This window comes from Notolepis coatsorum (genome assembly GCF_963971535.1).
Source record: "Notolepis coatsorum genome assembly, chromosome: 4".
Lineage (NCBI taxonomy): Eukaryota > Metazoa > Chordata > Actinopteri > Aulopiformes > Paralepididae > Notolepis > Notolepis coatsorum.
This window is the reverse complement of record NC_140168.1, coordinates 73,482,486-73,506,852: the sequence shown is the minus strand read 5'-3', so window position 1 is coordinate 73,506,852 and position 24,367 is coordinate 73,482,486. Positions and strand designations below refer to the sequence as shown.

General features: G+C 43.1%; 1 protein-coding gene across 2 annotated transcripts in view; it reads right to left on the bottom strand.

Moving 5' to 3' along the window:
• arhgef2a (Rho guanine nucleotide exchange factor (GEF) 2a) overlaps window positions 1–3,434 on the bottom strand; it is a 178,048-nt gene extending 174,614 nt beyond the window's left edge. For both annotated transcript variants that reach the window (XM_084312713.1, XM_084312714.1), the window contains exons 1-2: window positions 3,334–3,434; window positions 1,234–1,342 (exon numbers count right to left, since the gene is read on the bottom strand). In XM_084312713.1, the coding sequence (XP_084168839.1) occupies window positions 1,234–1,291 (58 nt within the window). In that variant the 5' untranslated portion in view covers window positions 1,292–1,342; window positions 3,334–3,434. The remainder of the gene's footprint in view (window positions 1–1,233; window positions 1,343–3,333) is intronic.
• Window positions 3,435–24,367: the final 20,933 nt, after the last annotated feature.

Genomic DNA, 24,367 nt, shown 5'->3' with positions numbered 1-24,367 from the left:
AGACATTCAACTACTAGGAACTACCATCACTGAGTGTGTCTGACTCCCACCTAAACGGACTACCTAAACGGACAACGTATAACGTATGATATCACGCCATACACACCTTACGCACACTGCACCTGTGTATACTGTATACTTACTGTACTTACTCATAGTATATATTTAGATTATAGTCTATTGCAACTATATTTATTGTAATGCTAATGTAACTGATAGGGCATACAGACCCTCATCTGGACCTTGATCTACACTGCCTACTTGCTCATATCTGTATACTCAGAGTTAATTATATTGTTATATTGTTTACACTGCCTATTTTTATTTTTACTTTTCTACTGTACTATAATCTTATGACCTGTATCATGTATTCTACTATCACCATGTACCTGTACCCCCCCCCCCCCCCATGCTGCTATGATGCCTGAATTTCCCCAAGGGGATTAATAAAGGAATATCTTATTTTTTTCTTTTTAAACTTAAATTTTTATTTAACATTTATAGACATACAACACAACATATACAATAACATCAATAACACAACAGTACAATGATGTGGGCCCCTTGAACTCGGCTGCGCTCATCCTCCCAGACCCCCGCAAGAGGAACCCCCCCCCTCCCACCCTCCCCCCCTAGAAACCGGGCTCCCCCGCATCCCAGGTCCGTCCCACGCGGGGTCCAGCACTCAGCGACACGGGCATCTTGAATCTGATTGGGCCCGACCCAGTAGAGGGGCGAGGGGCAATACTCCCCCCACCGAGCCAAGCCTGCTACCTCCCATGCCACCAAGCCCCCCACCCCACGCACAACCAACCCACAACCCACGGGATCCCACTCTCCCGGGTCAAACCGCATAAACGCTGACCCCCCACCCCCGACTCCCCCCCCCCCCCCCCCTGAGTTGAGCCCATTGGCGCCCCCCATATCTTAGGCCGCTGCGCCCGTAGCCGGGCCCCCATCGACACGGGTCCCTTGAATCAGGAATATCTTATCTTATCTCAGTGAATCAATTATTGAACTAAATCAGTTTTATTGAATTAGACTAGGTTTTTATTGAATGGATTAATTTTCTATTGAATTAATTAGTTTTTTATTGGATTTTTATTGAATGAGGATCAGTATTTATTTGAGTATTTATTCTAGTTATTTAGTATTTAATGGCTATAACTGAGACCTGCGTACTGTATTTCATGCTTCCATGTCACATGGAAAAATGACTATGAGGCAGCCTACCGTAGCAGGTTGAGCGAGGGCGGGGGGTGGAGCCGGTGGGGGGGGCCCTCCTCTCCATGCTGAGGGTGGGGGCTGAAGCACTGCAGCCCTGCAGCTGGGCAGCCTGCTCCTGGACCACAAACAAACAACACAGTACATCCTCTGTCCAAACCCCAGAGCTACAATACAGTGCCACCTGACAGCAGGCTAAGATACTAACACTTTGTATCCATTATCCTCCGTAGTGGGTGGTGAGCTGGCTAATCTAGAGGTGGTGGCTGAGAGGAGGATGAGGAAAAAGCTAGAAGCCATCCTGGAGAACCCCTCCCACCCCCTCTGTCCATGACTGTATTGTGCCCTGTATCCCTGTATCCCTATCGTATGTTCTATGTGCTTTTGTTTGTGTTTTTATTCTAATGTTATTTATCTTGATTTTATTCTGTTTGTATTGCTAACCCTTTTTCACACAGGATTTGAGCCTGTACCTTCTGGCAGGGGGACTGCCAATGGAAATTAGCCTTTTGGCTAAAATTGGGTGCATTTACATTTGTAAAATGTTTTATTCATGTACGCTGTCCCCCTTGAACAAATAAAGTAAACCTAAACCTCATTGTACTATTTTGTACTTTTATATTGTATTTGTATTTTATATTGTATCTATAGTATATAGATACTGGACTGTATAGGACTGTGAAGCTCTGTATCCCCCCCCTGGACCCCCCCACCATGCTGCTTTAACACCTGAATTTCCCCAAGGGGATTAATAAAGGATCATCTTATCTTATCTTAAAGGAACATGCCAACATTTTGGGAAAGTAGCTCACCATCTTCTCCAGAGAGAGACAAGAAGATAGATACCAGTTTCCTCTCTGTGCGCGTTCAGTAGAAGGCTATCTGGCTGCATGTTAGCCTAGCTTAGCACAATGAATGGAAGCGGACATGGCCGGTTAGCCTTCGGGAGAGGTGTTAGTTGGACAATGCCTAGGCTAACCGGCACCAGGGACGTGCACAGGACTGTAGAGGGGCAGGTGCTCAAAGGCTGAAAAGGGCACTACACTTGTGTGTATATATTAACCGAGCGCGTGTACCGCGCGAGGGCGATTTTCAAGGGCCCTTTCCGGGCGGGGAGCCCCCTTTTTATGCTTTTTGGGGGGTTTTGGTGATCAAATATTGAATATTGAACTATAATAATCAGTGCAGGAGCTCACTTATCCTTGAAAGACACTTTTATCACTGACTTAAAAGGCCCATACATCTCCATAAATGTTCAGGGGGGAGGGAATAAGTGCTTACCCTACAGACCCCAAGAAGTGCTGTATATTCTGTATTGTTTAATATAAATGCATTTTTTTATTCCAATCCCGATTTGTATTTGAGATTCCCAAATCCCATCGGACTTGACTTCTTCGTGTCCCTCAATGAGTGTAATACCAGCATTCAACAGCGGTTTCTATCATCATCATCATCATCACCACCCACGCTATGCATAAAATATATAGGTCCGCGGAGAGGCACGCTGAGGAGGCCGTGCAAACTGCAATGGAATATGGGGCATCTTTCTCTCTTTACCTAATATTTGTATTATATCCTGACATTTTTCAGTTGGAAGGGCAGTCTATGCGTAACGGTAAAAAAAAATAAAAATAAAAAAATTCAAAAAGGGCACGTTTTTGATGAGGCTCAAAAAGGCAGGTGCTCAGGCACCCCTTGGCCTCTATGTGTGCACGTGCCTGACCAGCACTGTCCGCTTCCATTCACTGGAGCAAACTTTATTCACCTGTTGTTTGAGACCAAGATGTCTGCAATGGAATACTATGAACATGTTTTATATTGGTTTCATTATTATACTTCAAGTTTAGCCATGGAAACTACTAGTGCTTTCATGTACTAATTCAAAGCACATGTTTAGTATGATAGTTATTAGTATCATTAATATGTTGTAAGTGTAATATAAAAGTACACTTAAAAAAGAAAACAGATGTTTACAAAAGTTAAGTTGTACTTTAGTAAACTAACGGTTTACTATGTTGATAAGCAAAAACAACCGAAAATACATCAAAAGTATAATTTAAATATATTTAAGTACATCTTAAGCACAAGTTTTGTATACTTTCTGAATACCTCCAGTAGGGAGTAGGGAGTAGGGTCTTCTCCTGCCTCCTCCTCAGTGAGCGACGACAGGGAGCCTTCCTGGCTCCTCCTGATGGCGGCTCTGCGGAGGTCCCGCCCCCTGCGGACACCCAGCAACAACCCCATCACTTTCTCCATCTCCTCTTGGTCCAGGTGCTCCAGACTCACACTAAGGGAGAGGAGAGAGGAAAGAGGAAAGAGGAGGGGAGGCGCAGAAAAAGAGGGGAGAGTGGAGAGAGGGAGAGGGTGTCGGAGCAGTACATTCAAGTAGAGAAGAAGAGAAAGAGAAGAGAGAATTGAGATAGAAGGTGGAGAAATCTCACAAGTCTTGTCAAACGTCCACAAAAAGGGCAAATATATACCCTAGTCCAGGGGTGACCAAGCCTTAACTCATTATGCGTCAATTATTATCATTAGCAGAAGGAGGGTTGTTGAAGCAAGTTTTGGATTATGTAGAAGTAATTTATAGACATGCTGTTGCTTCCATTATATCATTCTGTCCTTAAGATTTATCACTGGTGACAGATATGGTACCCACCATTGTATCCTGTATGATAAGGTTGGGTGATCCTCTGGCAGAGAGACGTGACTTGCTTCTGTATAGAGCCATTATTTATTATAGCATTATCTTCCATCTTACATCACTTCATTACTGAACTGGAACTCTGGACCCTATCATACTGGCTCTGGTGATTGGCTTACGCTTAAAGTCCCCTGAGTTTGCACTGAATTGGGAAAATCGTCTTTTTGCTTCTGTGCCCCCGACATGTGGAATGTTTTGCAAAGCACCTTAAAACTCAATACTTTAGTCCATAAGTATCTTTGTAACTATCTTCGTAAAAAGTTTGTACTAACAAATTTCCGAAAATCCTCCTCCGGATTCCTGAACGTGTGAAATGGTCTTCGTAAGTGGTCAAAATCATCGCAGGTTCCCATGAATGAAAACTGGAAAACCTCTTAAACTGGAAGCACGTTCTCGTACACCTTAATTTGCATACAGTCATGTCCCGCCAGCTCCTTATAAGGAGAGGCTATCCATTGCATCTGGTTCGTGTTGACCCTTATGGGGGAAATATTCAACAGGTAGCGCGAAACCATTTTGCGACTGATCAAAATTAGATTAGATTAGATTTAAATGTATTGTCATTATACAGCACAAGTACAATACAACATCCAACCAGAGTGCAAATGTAATTTCTTGGTAACTTTCTCATAAGTCCGTTGGAGAATGAGTGTGTGGTACCTGCGGCTGTCACCGTGGCCCTCGTGGCTCTGCTGTGGCCCCGGCACGGCTCCCGGCTCCCAGCTGTGTCTCCTCCAGGGGTCCAGCTGCCTCAGGTGCCGTGTGGCCGGGGAGCGCAATATAACACCCCCTGCCCCGACCCCCACCGCGCCGGAGGTACCGGGGCTACCGGACGCCGGGCCTGGGGAGCACGGGGGAGAGGGGTACGGCGAGCATGGCGGCGCCGGGGGAGGGACGAGGCCGGGGGTGAGGGAGGGAGGAGCGGTACTGGACATCTGGAGAGAGAGAGAGAGAGAGAGGAACAACAGGCATTGGGTCTCATTCCCGAACGAATTTACGACCACAAATTTTCTCTTAGGCAGATTTCTGCCCATTTAAGACATATTAGGGCTGGTAGCGCGAGTCCCCAAATTTTCCTGAGATCAGATTTGAGCGTGGCTGAGAGCAGATTTAAGAGTGCTGAGGAGCACACTTATGATTGATTGACTAATTGAAAATCTTATTAACTTGACAGACTGTGTTCTCATAGTGATTCCTTCATGTTAACGCTACAGGCCTCCTTGGAATTAATTACTTAATCATAATTAAAATAAATATGACAATATTTGTACGATAAGAAATTACGCATTTGATGTCGGAAAAATAAATAATATGGATTCATCTGATCACAGGGCAGCTGCTTAACCATATCTGAACCAGCTATTTTGGACAAATGTATAATTACTTTAATTACTCAGATATTCAAACACAATTATGCAATTATTGTGAAATGATTGAAAATAATAATTATTTAATGCCTTCTGTGGAATTTGTATTTCTTATTTGTTACACATCTGTTTTAATGATTAATTATATACATTTGAAAGAATGCAGGTCAACATGCAATGTATCCCATTGATTGGTATACAATGGGACAGACCTTTGTTTGATTGATTGATTGATTGATTGATTGATTGATTGATTGATTGAAAACTTTATTAACAGATTGCAGAATGGGTACAGTACAGTACACCTCAATTACATACAATTGTTAAGGGGATGCAGACCAGAGAAAGACTTTCATCTTGTTTACATCAGGGTCCCCCATTTTCAATTCATCATAACATATATGACACACACAACATACAGATAGACAGTACTGCTACATCTATACATTTATGACATACCAGATTTGCAAATACAGTACTGTTTTTGAGAGTATATACATTTGGACGTAGAAACTGTTGGAGGAGGTTGGGTAGGGAGGGGTGGGTGGGGGACACTGTACAAGCAAAACTGTACATTGGAATATTGACAAAACCATACTTGGTAATTTACTGTACATTGGAGGGGGTTGATATAGCTATAAACCTGCATTCCTTTGAATATATCATTAATCAATTAAACTTATATTGAAATACACTATATAGCCTATACACCAACACTGAAATGACAGTGGATAAATAAATAAATAAGAACTAAAGCTAATCGCATTGGAAATAGCAAGTCTTGTGTGCGCCAGTATGGCCTACGTGTCTAATGAACAGTATAGGCTTAATATATTCTAGTTACTTGTTTCATTAGGATTTAGTAGATACTATATATGCTCTGCCTCTGCCCTACGTACAGTATAAGTACAGACTGTACTGTACCTATACTGTACGTAGCGCAGAGCATATAGTATCTACTAAATCCTAATGCAACAAGTCATTAATGGAATAATAAGCATATACTGCGTTCATTCATTACACCGTAGGCATTAATGGAATAATAAGCCTATACTGCATTCATTCATTACACCGTAGGCATTAATGGAATAAGCCTATACTGCGTTCATTCATTACACCGTAGGCATTAATGGAATAATAAGCCTATACTGCGTTCATTCATTACACCGTAGGCATTAATGGAATAATAAGCCTATACTGCGTTCATTCATTACACCGTAGGCTACAGTATACTGCGCGTGTGTGTGTGTGCGCGCACGCTGCGGCAGGTGTACCACGAGCTATATTATGATGACAATACATTAATCTAATCTCATTTCGATGGGTCGCAAGACTCGCAAATCGCTTCCGCATCCATTTCCACACAGCTGCGTCATTACTTTGCCTTATAAGGAGCTCTGGAGGCGTTGTTTTGTATGCAAATGACCTGAATGGGAACGCGCTTTTGAGTTTAAGACAGAATCACATTCGCCAAGCAGATATCAGATCATATCATTTGTGCGACCGTTTCAGCCACTTAAGACATATTACCACCACGTTCGGGACTCAGAGTGAACTTGTCATTGATTCCGTCTCAGTGGTTCCAAGATAAGTCTTCCAAAAGAACTCTTTGAAACATTTTGGAGAATGAGACCCATTCAGTTTAGTGGTCGACTCGATATATCGGGCTGATACCATTATTTAAATATCGTCTCACCGACATTACTATCTTTTGTGGGCTCTAGTCGGCTCGATTAGAGCGGCAGTTATGTTATCCGTCATTTCTCCATGTTGTCATGGAGAGACAGGCCTTGACAGATGAGCTGAGCTCTCTTGGACTGAGCACTGGATCTCTGCAACTAGATTTTAGACTGATTAAAATTTTGGGATATGTAATTTTGTATTTTATAATATGCACTGTAATGGTGTATTTTGCAATGTGTGTAATATTGTGTCTTATAATACTGTGGATGTTAAGGGTATTATGATTTAAAAAAAAAATTATACAGTTTTATGTAATGCTTTTTAGATATCTGTGTGCTGGATAATGTTGTTAATGTTATATGTGTATGTCTGACCCCAGGAAGAGTAGTCTTCACCATGGTGAAGACTAATGAGGATCCAAAATAAACAATAAACAATAGACACTACTGTACACACTGGAGTCCTGAGTCCACTACTTTACAGAGAAAGTATAAGAAATAATGTCAGCTGGGGGCCAAAGTAAACCAAGGGTAAGAGAGTATTCCTTTTCTTCACATCATCAAGTATGCTGATGACACTATGGTTGTGCAGCTCTTCACTAACAACAACCGATCGGCCTAGAGGTACGAGGCGAGACAACAACCTCTCTCTGAATGTCGCTAAGATGAAGGAGATGATTGTTGAATTCAGGAAGGCTGGAGCAACTCATTCACCTCTATAGGTCGACGGCAGGACTGTGGAGATGATACGCAGTTTGAAGTTCTTGCAGGTGCACATCACAGATCATCTCTCTTGGAGCCAGAACACATCCTCCTTAGCTAGTCTCGGTACATCTATCCCTCACCCAGGTTCTACAGATGATCCACAGAGTTCATTGTAAACAGGAAGTGTTCAGCTGCAGACAGGAAGGGCCTAGCAATGGGTTGTGACAATATTTGTCATTTTCCTCTGCTTGATCACATTTATCAATAAAAGTGCTATTCGTTTCGATAATATGTGATGTCTGAAAAAACTAATTTGAATATATATTTATTTTTAATTGATCAATGAACATGAGTGGAATAAATGTACTTGTTTTTACCAACAATTTCCTGAACACCACATATGTAATATAAATGTGTAGGGGGGTACACAGTGTGAACTCAATGAAAATGTGTTCTTTATTATTAGCCAAGGTCAATGGGTCTCATTCCCGAAAAATTTTCAAAGATATATTCTGGAAGACTTAACGTAATATGTCTTAAGTGGCTGAAAAGGTCGCACAAATGATATGATCTGATATCTGCTTGGAGAATGGCATTCTGTCTTAAACTCGAAAGCGCGTTCCCGTTCAGGTCATTTGCATACAAACCACCGCCTCCAGAGCTCCTTATAGTAACTAGTGACGCAGCTGTGTGCAAATGAAATGGCGGAAGTGCTTTGCGAGTCTTGCGAGCCACGTGATTACGAAACCTAGCGTCAGTCAGTGTCAATCAGAGAGCGTCTCCGAGAAATGCAGCTAGGTTTCGTAATCACGCTTGCGTGCCATCAAAACTAGATTAGATTAATGTATTGGCATCATATACAGCTCGCGGTACACCTGCCGCAGTGCGCGCGCACACACACACACACGCGCGCGCGCGCAGTACTGTATATGAATGAATGAATGAAATATAATATATATAGCCTACGGCGGGCGTAATGAATGAACGCAGTATGGCTTATTATTCCATAATTAAGCCTATAGGCTACTGTTCATTCGTAGGCGCACACAAGACTTGTTATGGAATATTAATGCAGTCTATTTCCACCGATTAGCTTTAGTTCTTATTTATTTATCCACTGTCATTTCAGTGTTGGTGTATTCATATATTGTATTACAATATAAGTTTAATTGATTAATGATATATTCGAAGGAATGCAGGTTTATAGCTATATCAACCCCCTCCAATGTACAGTAAATGACCAAGTATGGTTTTGTCAATATTCCAATGTACAGTTTTGCTTGTACAGTGTAAGTCTATCCCCCACCCACCCCTCCTACCCAACCTCCTCCAACAGTTTCTACGTCAAATGTACTCTCTTTTCTGGACAATTTTTGTATCACAAACAGTACTGTATTTGCAAATCTGGTATGTCCAGGCATGCGTTGCTCTTGGGACGGGGTTGCACTCCGTGCAGGGTAAGATTTGAGCCAAAGCGCGTGCACGCACACAGGAATGCGCTGCACTCGCCAACTCGCTATAAGTACCCACCTGGGCTACTTTGCATATCAATAGCGCCGGTCGTCAGGTGTGTTAAATACGTTCTCAGATACATTTACACCTAACTTGTTGTGAATGATATGTGTTACATTCCATTCGTAGAGACAATTAGGCACTGTCTGTAGTCTGTGCTCAAGCGAGGGGACATTTATGCGCATGCGCGGGAGAGCGTGCACGCGCCGGGAGCGCACGTGCACATGGCGCCATTAGGTGCTATAAATGTATAGATGTAGCACTACTGTCTATCTGTGTCGTGTGTGTCATATATGTTATGATGAATTGAAAATGGGGGACCCTGATGTAAACAAGACGAAATTCTTTCTCTGGTCTGCATCCCCTTATGTAATTGAGCTGTAACTGTACCCATTCTGCAATCTGTTAATAAAGTTTTCAATCAATCAATCAATCAAACAAAGGTCTGTCCCATTGTATACCAATCAATGGGATACATTGCATGTTGACCTGCATTCTTTCAAATGTATATAATTAATCATTAAAACAGATGTGTAACAAATAAGAAATACAAATTCCACAGAAGCATTAAATAATAATTATTTTCAATCATTTCACAATAATTGCATAATTGTGTTTGAATATCTGAGTAATTAAAGTAATTATACATTTGTCCAAAATAGCTGGTTCAGATATGGTTAAGCAGCTGCCCTGTGATCAGATGAATCCATATTATTTATTTTTCCGACATCAAATGCGTAATTTCTTATCGTACAAATATTGTCATATTTATTTTAATTATGATTAAGTAATTAATTCCAAGGAGGCCTGTAGCGTTGACGTAAAATAATCACTATGAGGAGTATGAGAACACAGTCTGTCAAGTTATAATGAAATTTTTAATTAGTCAATCAATCATGAGATTTGATCGTGGCTGAGAGCAGATTTAAGAGTGCTCCTCAGCTCCTCAGCACTCTTAAATCTGCTCTCAGCCACGATAAAATCTGATCTCAGGAAAATTTGGGGACTCCCACTCCCAGCCCTAATATGTCTTAAATGGGCCGAAATCTGGCTAAGACGAAATTTTTTGTCGTAACTTCGTTCGGGAATGAGACCCAATGAGTGTCAGGTTAAATAAATAATTCATTGTATCATTTCTCTTTTAATAAACATTGATAATGGTAATGGGGCCTACAGACCGAACACCACACAAGGGTAAAACAGGAACAAGTACTGTATGTGCCTGGCCCCCTCATGTCAGTTTTCCTGATGAAATAACCGAAAAAGCACGTGGTCGGGAGGTACTGAGAATATGACTGGATACATGAGACTTGGAATACATGTTTTGGCCTCCATTAACTTAAGTATAGCTGGATCCTCCGCTCACCGTGGAGGCATGCAAGGAAAATAAATCTTCATGAATTCAAGGCATCACGGCGTGAGTAATGGATATACAAATTATAATTTTTGGGTAAAAAGTTCTCATGTTAAGTTAAGTTCTCATGTTTGATTAAAGGGGAACTATCTTATAAATGGCCTTTTTGAGTGTTTAGCATTGTTTCCTAGCTATGTGAACTTATATTAATATGATCTATGTCTCAAAATTCTCATATTGGTGCATTCTTCCAATTCTCCTCTCACAATATTCACCCTCACTGAACTGAGTCGTTTGAAAATGTGCCTATATGTGATGTCATATAGTCACCGCTGCATGTTAATGTTCAGCAGACGGCGCAGGCCACACAGTGGTTTAGGAGCCCAGGCTCAAAACAGCTCGAGATCTTGAGGTAGAAAAATGCTGTTTTTGAGGACTTGATTAGAAATACAAAAAAACAATGAATAAAAAAAATATATATATTACAGAGGTGTTCCATAGACTCACAGGAATTGTGTAAAAGTGCCCAAATAGTGAAAGAAATAGTAAAATAGTTCCCCTTTAAATTGTTGTGTTTGATCAAATGTAAAAAGAAAAATCATATCAGCCGTCGGTCAACTACTAATTCAGCTCAGAACCGTTCCCCCTTTGATACATTCTTCTTCCCTTTCCTCTTTCCCCTCTCTCCCCTCTCTCATCTCTCCCCTCTGCCCTCTCTCCTCTCTCTCCACTCCCCCTCTCTCCTCTTTTCTCTCTCCCCTCTCCTCTCCCCTCTCTCCACTCCATCTCTCCCCCCTCTCCTCCAACCCCCCCTTCTCCCCTCTCTCATCTCCCCTCTTCCCTCTCTCATCTCCTCTCTCTCCTCTCCTCTCATCTCCCCTCTCTCCCATCATCTCCTCTTTCCTCTCCCCTCTTTCATCTCCCCTCTCCTCTCCTCTTTCCTCTTCCCTTTATCCTCTCTCCACTCCCCTCTCTTCTCGCTCTTCTCCCATCTCTCCACTCCCCTTCCTATCCTCTATCCTCTCCCTTATCTCTCCTCTCTCCACTACCCATCTCTCCTCTCCCCTCTCTCTCATCTCCCCTCTCCTCTCCCCTTTATCCTCTCTCCTCTCCCCTCTCTCCTCTCTCCACTCCCTCTCTCCTCTACCCTCTCTCTCTCCTCTCCTCTCCCCTCTCCTCTAATCTCTCCCCTCTCCTCTCTCCCCCTCTCTCCTCTCCTCCCCCCTCTCCTCTCTCCCCTCTCCTCCCCTTTATCCTCTCTCCTCTCCACTCTCTCCTCTCCCCTCTCTCTCTCTCCCCTCTCCTCTCATATCCTCTCTACTCTCCCCTGTCTCATCTCCCCTCTCTCATCTCTTCTCTCCCCTCTCCTCTCCCCTGTCTCATCTCCCCTCTTCTGTTCTGTCCTCTCTCATCTCCCCTCTCTTCACTCCACTCCACTCCCCTCTCTCTCATCTATTCTCTCCCTTCTCTGTCCTCTATCCTCTCTCCTATCTCCACTCACCCTCTCTCCTCTTTCCTCTCTCCCCTCTCTCATCTCCTCTCTCCACTCCCTCTCTCTCCTCTCTCCCCTCCCTCTCTCCCCCCTCTCCTCTCCCCCCTCTCCTCTCCCCTCTCTCATCTCCTCTCTCCACTCCCTCTTTCTCCTCTCTCCCCCCTCTCCACTCCCTCTCTCCCCCCTCTCCTCTCCCATCAGGGAGAAGAAAATCTTTGCCTGCCCCTTACTCAAAACAATAAATAAACAATAGAAATAGATGGTCTGTCAATTACACACAATACTTACAATAACATGCCATTTTAAATAGTCATAGGGAAAGCTTCATAACGTCTAAATGTTCTTTCTTTATATGAAACACTTTCTATAATAATAATAAAAGGATATCCATCCATAATTCAGACCTCAGCTCACTGCTCCACCAGCAGGCCGTTTGCTGTCATCACACCCTATATAGTTCATTTATTATATAGCATCACACACTTGGAATCTTTTCTCAGGTTTAACATTGTGTGCAGTGGGCTACATGCAAGGAAGGCCAGGCTATACTAACTACATCGCTGAGCCCCTGGTCAGGGGATGGTAAAGAGTTAACTGATACAAGATAAAGAATCTGCTGAATATACAATTTTTCATTATAATTGTTTGACTGTGAATGGTTAACTAGGAGGTTAATGTTTGTATGTTACTGGTGTACAATTATATCTTAGAATTCTATCTTACAAAACTCCATAGCTTTCATTGGCCAGTAGTCATTGTGTCATTATCGTTAGAATGTTCAGGTCCCAAGATTCTATGTCATGTGAGTCGTGCACACAGGGAAGATTTTAACCCTCATGAGGGGTGGAGGAACACAGCACCCCCCCCTGGGGGTCAGACCAACACACTACTCATAGATACAGACTTGAAACCACCTGGTTTATTTATGTTTATCTGCACACAGACATAAACACACACTGTGGGTTTCCCCCGGACATCCTCCACCATCAAGGAACACGCCAACATTATGGGAAATGTGTTTACCGTCTTCTCCAGAGTCAGACGAGAAGATAGATACCAGTGTCCTCGCTGTACGTTGTACGTTAAGTAGAAAGCTATCCGGCTACAAGCTAGCCTAGCTTGGCACAAATTAATGGAAGTGGATACGGACCAGCTAGCATAGCTGTTTGCCAAAAATACCTATCCCAGAGTTTTAGGTTCGGCTAGCTTGCAGCCGGATAGCTTTCTACTGAACGCCCAAACGGGGAAATTGATATCTATATTCTTGTCTGACTCTGGAGAAGGCCCATAATGTTGTTAGCATGTTCCTTTTAATATACAATAAAGCCAACATAGAGCCCAGATCGTCTAAATCGCACAAGCTTCACTGCTTGCGCTCTGTGTCGCGTGTGTGTATTTGTGTGTTTGCTCCAGTCCCCAGTCTCACTGTGAAACACAAGAGAGAAGGTTAATTACACAGACCAGCTGCACCAGTGTCAATTAACCCTCCCTACCGCGTTATTTTTTCCCGTAGCCGCATTTCTCGGAGACGCTCTCTGATTGGCCACTGACTGACGCTCTCTGATTGGCCACTGACATGTTTGCCCAATCGCGTGACGAGCTGTGTCTTTGCCCATTTCCGCGTCGAACAGCCTGCAAACTACCTGGCGTTCTATCGCCATGCTCTAAGACAAACTCTAACCTTAACCAACTTCGAAAGAGTGCCTAAGCTTAACCGTCGAAAGGACTTGCCGTCACGCTCTAAGACAAACCTTAACCAACTTCGAAAGAGTGCCTAAGCGTAACCAGTGTAGAAACAGGCGTCGGCCAATCAGAGAGCGTCTCCAAGAAATGCGGCTACGGAAAAAAATAACCCTCCCCTACCGCCACTTCACTGAGTCACTCCTGCCTTCTCCCTCAAACCACACCTGTCCTCTCGCAAGCAGTTATGTGGATTTATTGAGGTGGAGCTGTAAAACAAATCTTGTAAATTGTGAGAATAGTGGTAAAGTTTCCAATGGAAAAACTCCAAAAGCATTTACAAGATCATAAATGTGAAAGTGGTAGTCAGATGTTTTTAATACCACCAGAGGTGGAATTAAGTAACTATGTACTTTTACTATTTTCTGGGCCCTTACCATCTCAAAGCAAATATCCTACCTTTTTACTGCAAATACTAGTTCCTTTTTAATTAAAGCCTTTTTGCAAACAAGACATGTATTCATGTACTTTAAAAAAAAGTGTACTTAAAAGGGGCAGTTCACCCAAAATATATATTTTTTATTAAAACATATTGCTCCCCTTATCTATCCATCCATGAGTTTTGGAGACATCTGATGTCACTCCAATACAATGGAGCTGAATGGCACTCGGTGTGCAGCGCTCAAAACGGCAAAGAAATACATTTGGAAAGGGCGGCCGGGTAGCGCAGCAGACTAAGCGTCTGTCTACCACCGCAGAGACGCTGGTATCGAATCCAGCTGTCAACATGTTGGTGTAGAGAGGAGGGTGGTGCATGTTGGTGTAGAGAGGAGGGTGGTGCATGTTGGTGTAGAGAGGAGGGTGGTGCATGTTGGTGTAGAGAGGAGGGTGGTGCATGTTGGTGTAGAGAGGAGGGTGGTGCATGTTGGTGTAGAGAGGAGGGTGGTGCATGTTGGTGTAGAGAGGAGGGTGGTGCATGTTGGTGTAGAGAGGAGGGTGGTGCATGTTGGTGTAGAGAGGAGGGTGGTGCATGTTGGTGTAGAGAGGAGGGTGGTGCATGTTGGTGTAGAGAGGGTGGTGTTGCATGTTGGTGTAGAGAGGAGGGTGGTGCATGTTGGTGTAGAGAGGGTGGTGTTGCATGTTGGTGTAGAGAGGAGGGTGGTGCATGTTGGTGTAGAGAGGGTGGTGTTGCATGTTGGTGTAGAGAGGAGGGTGGTGCATGTTGGTGTAGAGAGGGTGGTGTTGCATGTTGGTGTAGAGAGGAGGGTGGTGCATGTTGGTGTAGAGAGGAGGGTGGTGCATGTTGGTGTAGAGAGGGTGGTGGTGCATGTTGGTGTAGAGAGGAGGGTGGTGCATGTTGGTGTAGAGAGGAGGGTGGTGCATGTTGGTGTAGGGGGGGTAGAGAGGATGGTGTAGGGGGGCTTCGACTTTATGAGGTCATAACATTTTTGTGTGAGCTCTTACACCTAAATTAGTTTATATTCTAGCATTGTCACAAGGCCTGAACCAGAATTACAACCTCACTTGGGTGTAAGAGCTCACACAAATATGGCACGGCATCATACACTCAGAGCCCCATTCATTGTCTATGGATCAACCCCAGTTCTCTCTCTGATGTCTAGCTTTAGGAAAGAGTGGTGCATGTTCATAAATACTGACTGAACTGTCCTGGGGCACCGGAAGAACATACTGACTAAACTGTCCTGGGGCACAGGAAGAACATACTGACTGAACTGTCCTGGGGCACAGGAAGAACATACTGACTGAACTGTACTGGGGCACAGGAAGAACATACTGACTGAACTGTCCTGGGGCACAGGAAGAACATACTGACTGAACTGTACTGGGGCACAGGAAGAACATACTGACTGAACTGGGCTGGGGCACAGGAAGAACATACTGACTGAACTGTCCTGGGGCACAGGAAGAACATACTGACTGAACTGTCCTGTAGTACAGGAAGAACATACTGACTGAACTGTCCTGGGGCACAGGAAGAACATACTGACTGAACTGTCCTGGGGCACAGGAAGAACATACTGACTGAACTGTCCTGGGGCACAGGAATAACATACTGACTGAACTGTCCTGGGACACAGGAAGAACATACTGACTGGTACTGTCCTCGGGCACAGGAAGAACTTACTGACTGAACTGTACTGGGGCACAGGAAGAACATACTGACTGAACTGTCCTGGGACACAGGAAGAACATACTGACTGGTACTGTCCTGGGGCACAGGAATAACATGTGAATTCTTAAAATAGATGGATGGGATGGTTCAGTTGAGGAGATTTTGGTTTGAATCAGTCAGTATGATGCCAGTGGATAGAATAGGGTCTAGGTTAGAAATAGACGTAATTATTATTTTAGTGGACATAAAACAAAACATCCTCTTCCAGGTCCATTTAAGGTGTGGTTGTTAACAGACAGGCACAGTCATGGGATTTGAAAGGAATTGTTAGCATTTGTTTTGATCTACTTTTAGTACCCGCTGGGTGGGGTTCCAAACGCAGGACAATGCCATGACACAGGTGCCAGTGACTTTAGACAATATGTTATTTCCATTGCCTAGGAAAGTTCAATCAATATGTTATTTATTGGTCTAGGAACATTCAATCAATATGTTATTTATTGGTCTAGGAACATTCAATCAATATGTTATTTATTGGTCTAGGAACATTCAATCAATATGTTATTTATTCGTCTAGGAAGGTTCAGATGGTGAGTTAGTCAGTGTTGTGTTCATTAATAGTTAAATACAGTAGAGGCGGAGTACTTTATTGTAATATTATCACATTTTCAACAGCAAATACATGGGCGGTCCAAAACATGTCAAAAAAGGAGTTATATTGTTCTTTGGTGAAAAGGGTTAATTTGTGAATATGAGCTAATCTCTTTCAAAGACAGAAACTAGAGACTCAAACTTGTGATGTCACCAGGTATACCATCTGGAGCTTCTCCATAGAATGAATGGGAAGCAGATTTTATATATATACTATATATACAGTACTATATACCCAAATAAGGACAATGAAAATAAGTTGGCATCCTAGGTGCAAAGGTAACAGTAAAGTGCAATACCAATATACACAGTGTAACAGTGATTAATCTGATGCATTTACAGTATTACTGTATATAAATACACTATGGTGGTAAGCCATACTGGCAGAGGGGTTGGGCTGTCACCGTGGTACAGAGTTCAGAGAGATGACAGCTGAGGGCAAGAAGCTGTTCCCAAGTCTGCTTGACTTGGAATGGAGATTCCTATAGTCTGTGATTGTGGGGTGAGAGGTGTCCGACTCCTTGACAATGCTGCCTGCCTTCCTCAGACATCGTTTGTGTTGGATAGTCTCAATTGTAGGGAGTGATGTACCGGTGATGCGTTGGGCAGTGCTCACCACCCTCTGCAGTGCTCTCCAGTCATTCAGAGGAGTGTTTGGGCACCGTGGTGGTTTTGAAGCCTGTGGGAACAAATGCCTGGGCTAGTGACAGATTGAAGATGTCAGTTTAAGACCTCGGTCAGCTGCTCAGCGCAGTTCCTGAGCACACGGCCGGGGATGCCATCAGGACCAGCTGCCTTACATGCATTAGTCCTGCTCAGTGTGGCACACACATCGGTGGGGGAAGAGAGTGAGTGAGGGGTTGGTGGTTAGCAGGGAGGGCAGCCTTGATGGGCGCCTCCTGGTTGTCCCTGTCAACGCTGGAATAAACGTTATTGAGCTCATCAGGGTCAGTGGTTGGGGGGGGGGGGTTGTTGGTGGCCTGGATGCCCTGCCACATGCGTTGGGGGTCTGAGTTATCGAAGTGCTCTTCAACCCTTAGCTTGTGGCTGCGCTTGGCCCACTTGACTCCTCTATTCAGACGAGCCCTGGCTGAACAGCTGGCCCGTGCATCATTAGATCTAAAAGCGGTGTTGCATGCTTTCAGCAGTAGGACAGACCCGTCTGTTCATCCACGACTTCTGATCGGGGAATGTATAGTCATCTGTTTGAGGGTGGTGACTGTCGATGTTGGAGTTGATGTAGTCCACAACAGAGGAGGTGTAGGAGTCAATGGGAGTATGGGAGTCCAGGGTGGCCTGGGTGCCAAACGTACTCCAGTCTGTGTGTTGAAACAGGCGCTACAGCTTAGAGTCTGCTCCCTATGGCCATATTTTAACGGTCCTAACTGAGAGCCTCACACGTTTGACGAGTGTGGTGTACTTGGATAGAAGGGAACAAAGAAAGGTGTTCAGATTAAATCAAATCAAATCAAATCAAATTTATTTATAGGGCCCGACAACACACGTTAATGTCCCCATGGGCCGTACAGATCTTCTTTAAACAAGTCAAGAAGAAAACATAACAATAAGTCAAGAACAGAACAAGAACACCATAAGGTCCAAACATTTTTAGATGAATGCAAATAAATTAAAGAATGCAAGCACTCCCAGACATACCCCACGCGAAGGTAAGGAAAAACTCACTAAAACCTAACAATAGGGAAAAAAGCTCCACAGGCAGTGTGGAGGAGAGAAACCTTAGAAGGGCCATTCAAGGGGGGATCTCCCTTCTTAGATGTTGGTGATAGTAGTGTTGCAGACGGACAGTTGGTAAGCATGCACTCATGTGTGTAGTGGAACACAGATGAGTGCATGCAATAGCAACTGTACATTTTGAAAAATTAAAGATAGAGCTAATAGCGATAGCAACTGAACATTTTGAAAGATTAAAGATAGAGCTGATAGCGAATCTATTTGAGGCACAGGGGCGGCGCAAAGAGGGTCACGTCCTCCCCGTTTTAGTCAAGGGACATTTAACACTCCAGTCGTTGCTCAGGGACAGCCGGAGACAGGGAGATTGTCCCAGATGGGGGGAGGAACGGTTTTTGTATGCATCAGCTATGTTGGTGTAAACCAGGTCTAGTTACAATCTCCTGCAACTATAAAAGCAGCCTCTGTTCTTTACTAAAGGGCAGCAGGCAGCTCCTCCATCGCTAGCTTAGCAGGGATGTGTACTGCAGACAGAGGAGTAGCTGTCAAGTCATTGTCTATGGAGCAGCTCCAGACTTTATACTTGATGACATCATAAGTACGAGTTTTACCACTCTAGTTTAGAGAGACTTGTTTTTGTGTTCACTAATATCTTAGACCATAGGAATAGCATGCATGAATTCACTGTATCAGACCATAGGAATAACATGTATGAATTCACTATCGTAGATCATAGGAATAACATGTATGAATTCACTGTCGTAGATCATAGGAATAACATGTATGAATTCACTGTCCTTAGACCACAGGAATAACGTGTATGAATTCACTGTCTTTAGACCACAGGAATAATGTGTATGAATTCACTGTCTTTAGACTACAGGAATAACATGTATGAATTCACTGTCGTAGATCATAGGAATAACATGTATGAATTCACTGTCATTAGACCATAGGAATAACATGTATGAATTCACTGTCATTAGACCATAGGAATAACATGTATGAATTCACTGTCTTTAGACCACAGAAATAATATGTATGAATTCACACATCAGTGGTGATATGGTAAGATCTTGTAGTCCAAGCAGGTTTAAAAACAAAAACGCATAACAAGTCTCAGTCTCTCTCTGCCTCTCTGGTCTCTCTCTCTCTCTCCTTCAATTAACCAAACGTTACTTACACTATAGGTGCATAAATTATGTACATGTTATATACTTTTGATTTGGGAGTATTTGGGGGTTGAGGGAATCAACCAGAACGATTCGGGCTTATTGCACATAAAGTGTCCTATCGATGTTCAGTGTGTAATAAACTACAAACTAGTGTGTAGAAACGAACGCCTTTTTACATGCTGTACTGCAAATAGTGTCTGTCAAATGAGCCGTACCATTCTCCCCATAGCTATAATATAGAAAAAAATAATATGTACCTGTTGTCTAGTGTTAGTCCTTGTAACTAGAGGTCAGTCAGTCAACTAGATAATTAAAACATGTCTCCATTCTTATTTCTGGTAGTGGGGCTAACCATTTGTGTACATTTGGATCACTGATTGGACCTTAAAACTGAGTTAAAAGTTACAATATTTTGGCCAGTTCTCATTTTAATATAGACCATTCTAGGGTTAGGGGTCACCTCTTATCAAGCGGGCAGAAAAGTGGCAACTTTTTTACTTGAACTTGAGGACTGCATACTTTTTTTGCAAACCAAAATACTATACTTTATACTTATAGCACTCTCTCTCTAATAGAGTAACGGTCTGAACTTGAGTTGTAGAAAAACTTGTTACTCAAGTTTTTCTGTAGTAGTTAGTAGTCCAGAGGTAGTATTTCCCCAGAAGGTGGTATGGCTTACAAATATATGGTCCCATAGCTTGAAGCCTTATGTAGTACATGTCCAAATTTCATAAAGATCCATTCAGAAATTAAGGAGTGATTTTGGTAAACTGTGTACAAAAGAAAAACTGAGTTTTCTCATAGACTTCAATTCATTCGGCTGTTTTTCTCTTCCGGTTTTCACTTGTTAGTTTTTCACCAGATCCCTGATTCATACATCCCCAGGTGGGGTATCATTGGAAAGCAGTGATGCCACAGATTACTTGTAAAAGTAATCCGATTACTGATTACTGATTACTCCTTTAAAAAGTAATCCAAGTTACTTTACTGATTACTTGATTATCAGAGTAACTTAGTTACTTTGAAAGTAACTAGGTTACGAAGTCGTCGTTCCCCCAACAGTTTTTTTTAAACGCTTTATTGAAAGTGCATAAATTGTTTTTAACTTGTTTCTCTGCACATAACGTAAATTGTTAAACTAGTGCTTCAGCTTCTGTACCATCAAGTATGGTAAAGCAACAGTCTATGATGCTCACAGCATTAGAGCAGCCAGCCAGTGGTTTTACAAAACCAGTGTATCCATTCACATCTAACAAATGCAGGCTGAACTATTCAATTATATCAACTGTAACTATTAAATTGTTTTTATAAATGTCTCTCTATAAACATACAAGCAGTCTCTCTTTAACATGTAAATTAACTGTAAATCTGGCAAATAAGAGCTTTCTCTCTCTCTCTCTCTCTCTCTCTCTCTCTCTCTCTCTCTCTCTCTCTCTCTCTCTCTCTCACCCCTCTCTCTCTCTCTCTCTCTCTCTCTCTCTCACCCCTCTCTCTCTCTCTCTCTCTCTCTCTCACCCCATGCCTCTTTCTCTCCAACCCCACCCAGACAGCCTACATCTCTAATATAATAATAATAATAATAATAATAATAATAATAATAATAATAATAATAATAATAATAATAATAATAATAATAATAATAATAATAATAATAATTATTATTATTATTATTATTATTATTATAATATAATCCCTTCTCTCCCTCTCTGTGTGTATGTGTGTGCGCGTGTGTGCGTGTGCTTGTGCTTGTGTGTGTGTGTGTGTGTGTGTGTGTGTGTGTGTGTGTGTGTGTGTGTGTCTCTCTCCCCTCTCTCTGTCACTCGTGTTCTCCCACCTGAAGAACTGTGGGAGAGCATTAGAGCAGCCAGCCAGTGGTTTTACAAAACCAGTGTATCCATTCACATCTAACAAATGCAGGCTGAACTATTCAATTATATCAACTGTAACTATTAAATTGTTTTTATAAATGTCTCTCTAGTCTTCTTGCGGTTTCACTTCGTTTAGACAAGCGTTTTGGGGTGGAATTCTCAGACGAATGCAACGGAGTCCTGCTGTCAGACGATTGGCGCATATGTCACATGACGTGCTGTGAAGACCCGCCCTACTCTGCCTCTGATTCGCAGACTGTGGATGGGGAATGTGATTGGGCCAAAGCAGAGTCACTCACAGACAGAGAGTCCAGTCACGCCGCGAGGACACATTCTTGTGTAACCCTTTCACTGCCACACCACGTCACTCCCAAATAAGAAAAACAGCTCAAAAATGTATTTTTGACTGTCGAAAACGAAATAAAATACTGCATTCCGCATGCATTATGAATTTATGATGAGATAGTAACGAAATAGTAATGCACAGCCACTTGGACAAGTAACTGCAATCAGATTACTGGCTTTTAAAGATTAACGCGTTAGATTACTATTTTCGGGGGAAAGTAATCAGATTACAATAACGCGTTACTTAGTAACGCGTTACCGGCATCACTGTTGGAAAGCCACACTCATTGGAAAGCCACCTCCACAATCATTTTCGAGATCGGATCTAGATTGACGGAACTACTGTGCCAAGAGTCGGGAGTGGTATTTTGCGCAATACCGTGTACACTGTCGACAGGCAACAAATAAGCCTTCAATTCGATATATATATTGTATTACAAAATATGCACACCCGAGCCACTAGGGGTCGCCAAAGTGCTGATGGGCAAATCGTCCTAAAAACTTCCCATATATGGGACGGCGCATGCTAAGAGGTTTTAAGGCGTTAGGATAATGAAATGTCCTTTGGATGAGACGTTAAACCGAGGTCCCAACTGAATGTGGTCGTTAAAAGAATCCAGGGTGCAAAAAGTGGACGGTCCGTTCCCCCACATTCCTGGCCAAATTCCCAATCTGGTCTCTGACATCAGGGCCACCTGATCATTCGTCCCCCTTAATGGTTGGTATCAATCCTTGTTGGCTGAACCTTGGAGCCATTGTGTAGTCAAGTGTGACGTGTGCCCGGTGCCAGTGTATGGCAGCCATTGGGCCTGTGTAATAGTGGTGGTGACGGAGACAATCTCCACCCTACATTGTGAAGCACTTTGAGTGTCTAGAAAAGCGTTATATAAATGCAATGATCATTCATTCATTCAAATGTGTCATTTTGTTCTTACAAACCTGCCGATGTTTGTTATGCAAAGAGTATATTGTTGCCCTCAGGGGATATGTAATGACTGCAGTGAATGGAATGTTCTCAATAGTCCTCACAAGTAGGCCTATAGTACGACAAAGATGTGTTTCTGTGTGCGTGTGATGACAGGTCTGAGCTTATCCACATGTGTTTTTGTGTGTGTGTGTGTGTGTGTGTGTGTGTGTGTGTGTGTGTGTGTGTGTGTGTGTGTGTGTGTGTGTGTGTGTCTGTGGCTGTGTGTGTGTCTGTGGCTGTGTGTGTGTGTGTGTGTGTGTGAGCATTTCCTGGATAAGTGCTGCTTTGCACCATGCAATCATTCAGAGGGCAAACAGTCTTTTAGATTAGACTGAAATATTAGTTCAGGATCACTGTGTACACCACACCCAGGTCCACTGTCCACGGACGGGAGGGAGAGACGGCAGTGCCTCCATACAGTACCACCATTTAAAAACATTTCTACATGTCATGCCTCTCTATAACATTTTCTACATGTCATGCCTCTTAGGGGTGTAAAGGTAGACGTACCCGTACCGAACCGTTTCAGTGTGTACCGTACCGTACCGAACGGCTGTGTAGTGTACCGAACGAATACAACGGTATGTTAACCACTAACGACACCCACAATCTAATATAATTATTATAATTTTTTATTTTTTTTTACAAGTCGATTATTAATTTCAATATAGAATATTCGTTGACAGCCCTACAAGTACAATTAGTTACTGCACACACTACATCAACCCTGAGTGGAACATGGAAAGCCAAACTTTCCCCCACTGTACCGAAAACCCGTACCGAACCTTGACTTCAAAACCGAGGTACGTACCGTACCGTGGTTTTTGTGTACCGTTACACCCCTAATTCCTCTATAACATGTCTACACGTCATACCTCTAGGGATGGATATGAATATGATGGTGGTGATAATAACATGGGTAGAAGTCGATCCGATATGGACCAGGTCGTAAGTTTCACAAAACAATGTAACCAAAGCATTGCCCAATTCTAGGAACATATATCCTTGAGGAATGAATGGGTGTCTTCCCGTGACATACTTCACCATCATGAAGTCACTCACCTCTAGTTAAACATCTGCACGAGATAAGCGTGGCTCATTAGGTTCACAGGTTAAACGTGGCTCTTCTACAAACCTCTCGCAGGTATTTCCTCCTCCCACCTCCCACCTCCCACCTCATTCCTTTCTCTCCTGCTATTCCCTGCACTCTCCCTCCCTGCTCCCTGACAGCAGTCGGCCTTGAGAGGCAGAGGCTGTGGTATGCAGAGCTCTGGGCCGTTCACAGCTTTTGTTTATTGCCTTCATTAGGCTCGACGATTGGTGTGTTGTGACTTGGATATATTGGGCCTCATCCAAGCATCTGGTGTGTATGTTTGTAGGCGTGTCGTTACACAGACTGCCAGGCGATATCAAACACTGCAGGGGAAACGAGACATGGGTCCAATGAATAAGAATCCAGGAGGACCCATTTCATCTTGGAGAGCTGAAATACTCAGGCTATATAGGATCAAATAGTCTCTCTCTTTATACTAGACTTAAGACTCTCAGCTTTCAGGAGGGCATTCTAGAGACTCACCGAGCTATGGAACATACCATGTAATCATAATACACACACAATATGGCACACTATACCCCCAAGACCACCCAGCTAGCCATTCTCTTCACTAACTGTGCACCACGACGGGAGAATAATCTGTTAATGCCATTCTATTACTAACCGTGCACCACGACTGGAGAATCTCTTAATGCCATTCTCTTCACTAACCGTGCACCACGACTAGAGAATATCCCTGAAATTCTGCTGCTAGGGTTCTCACCCGC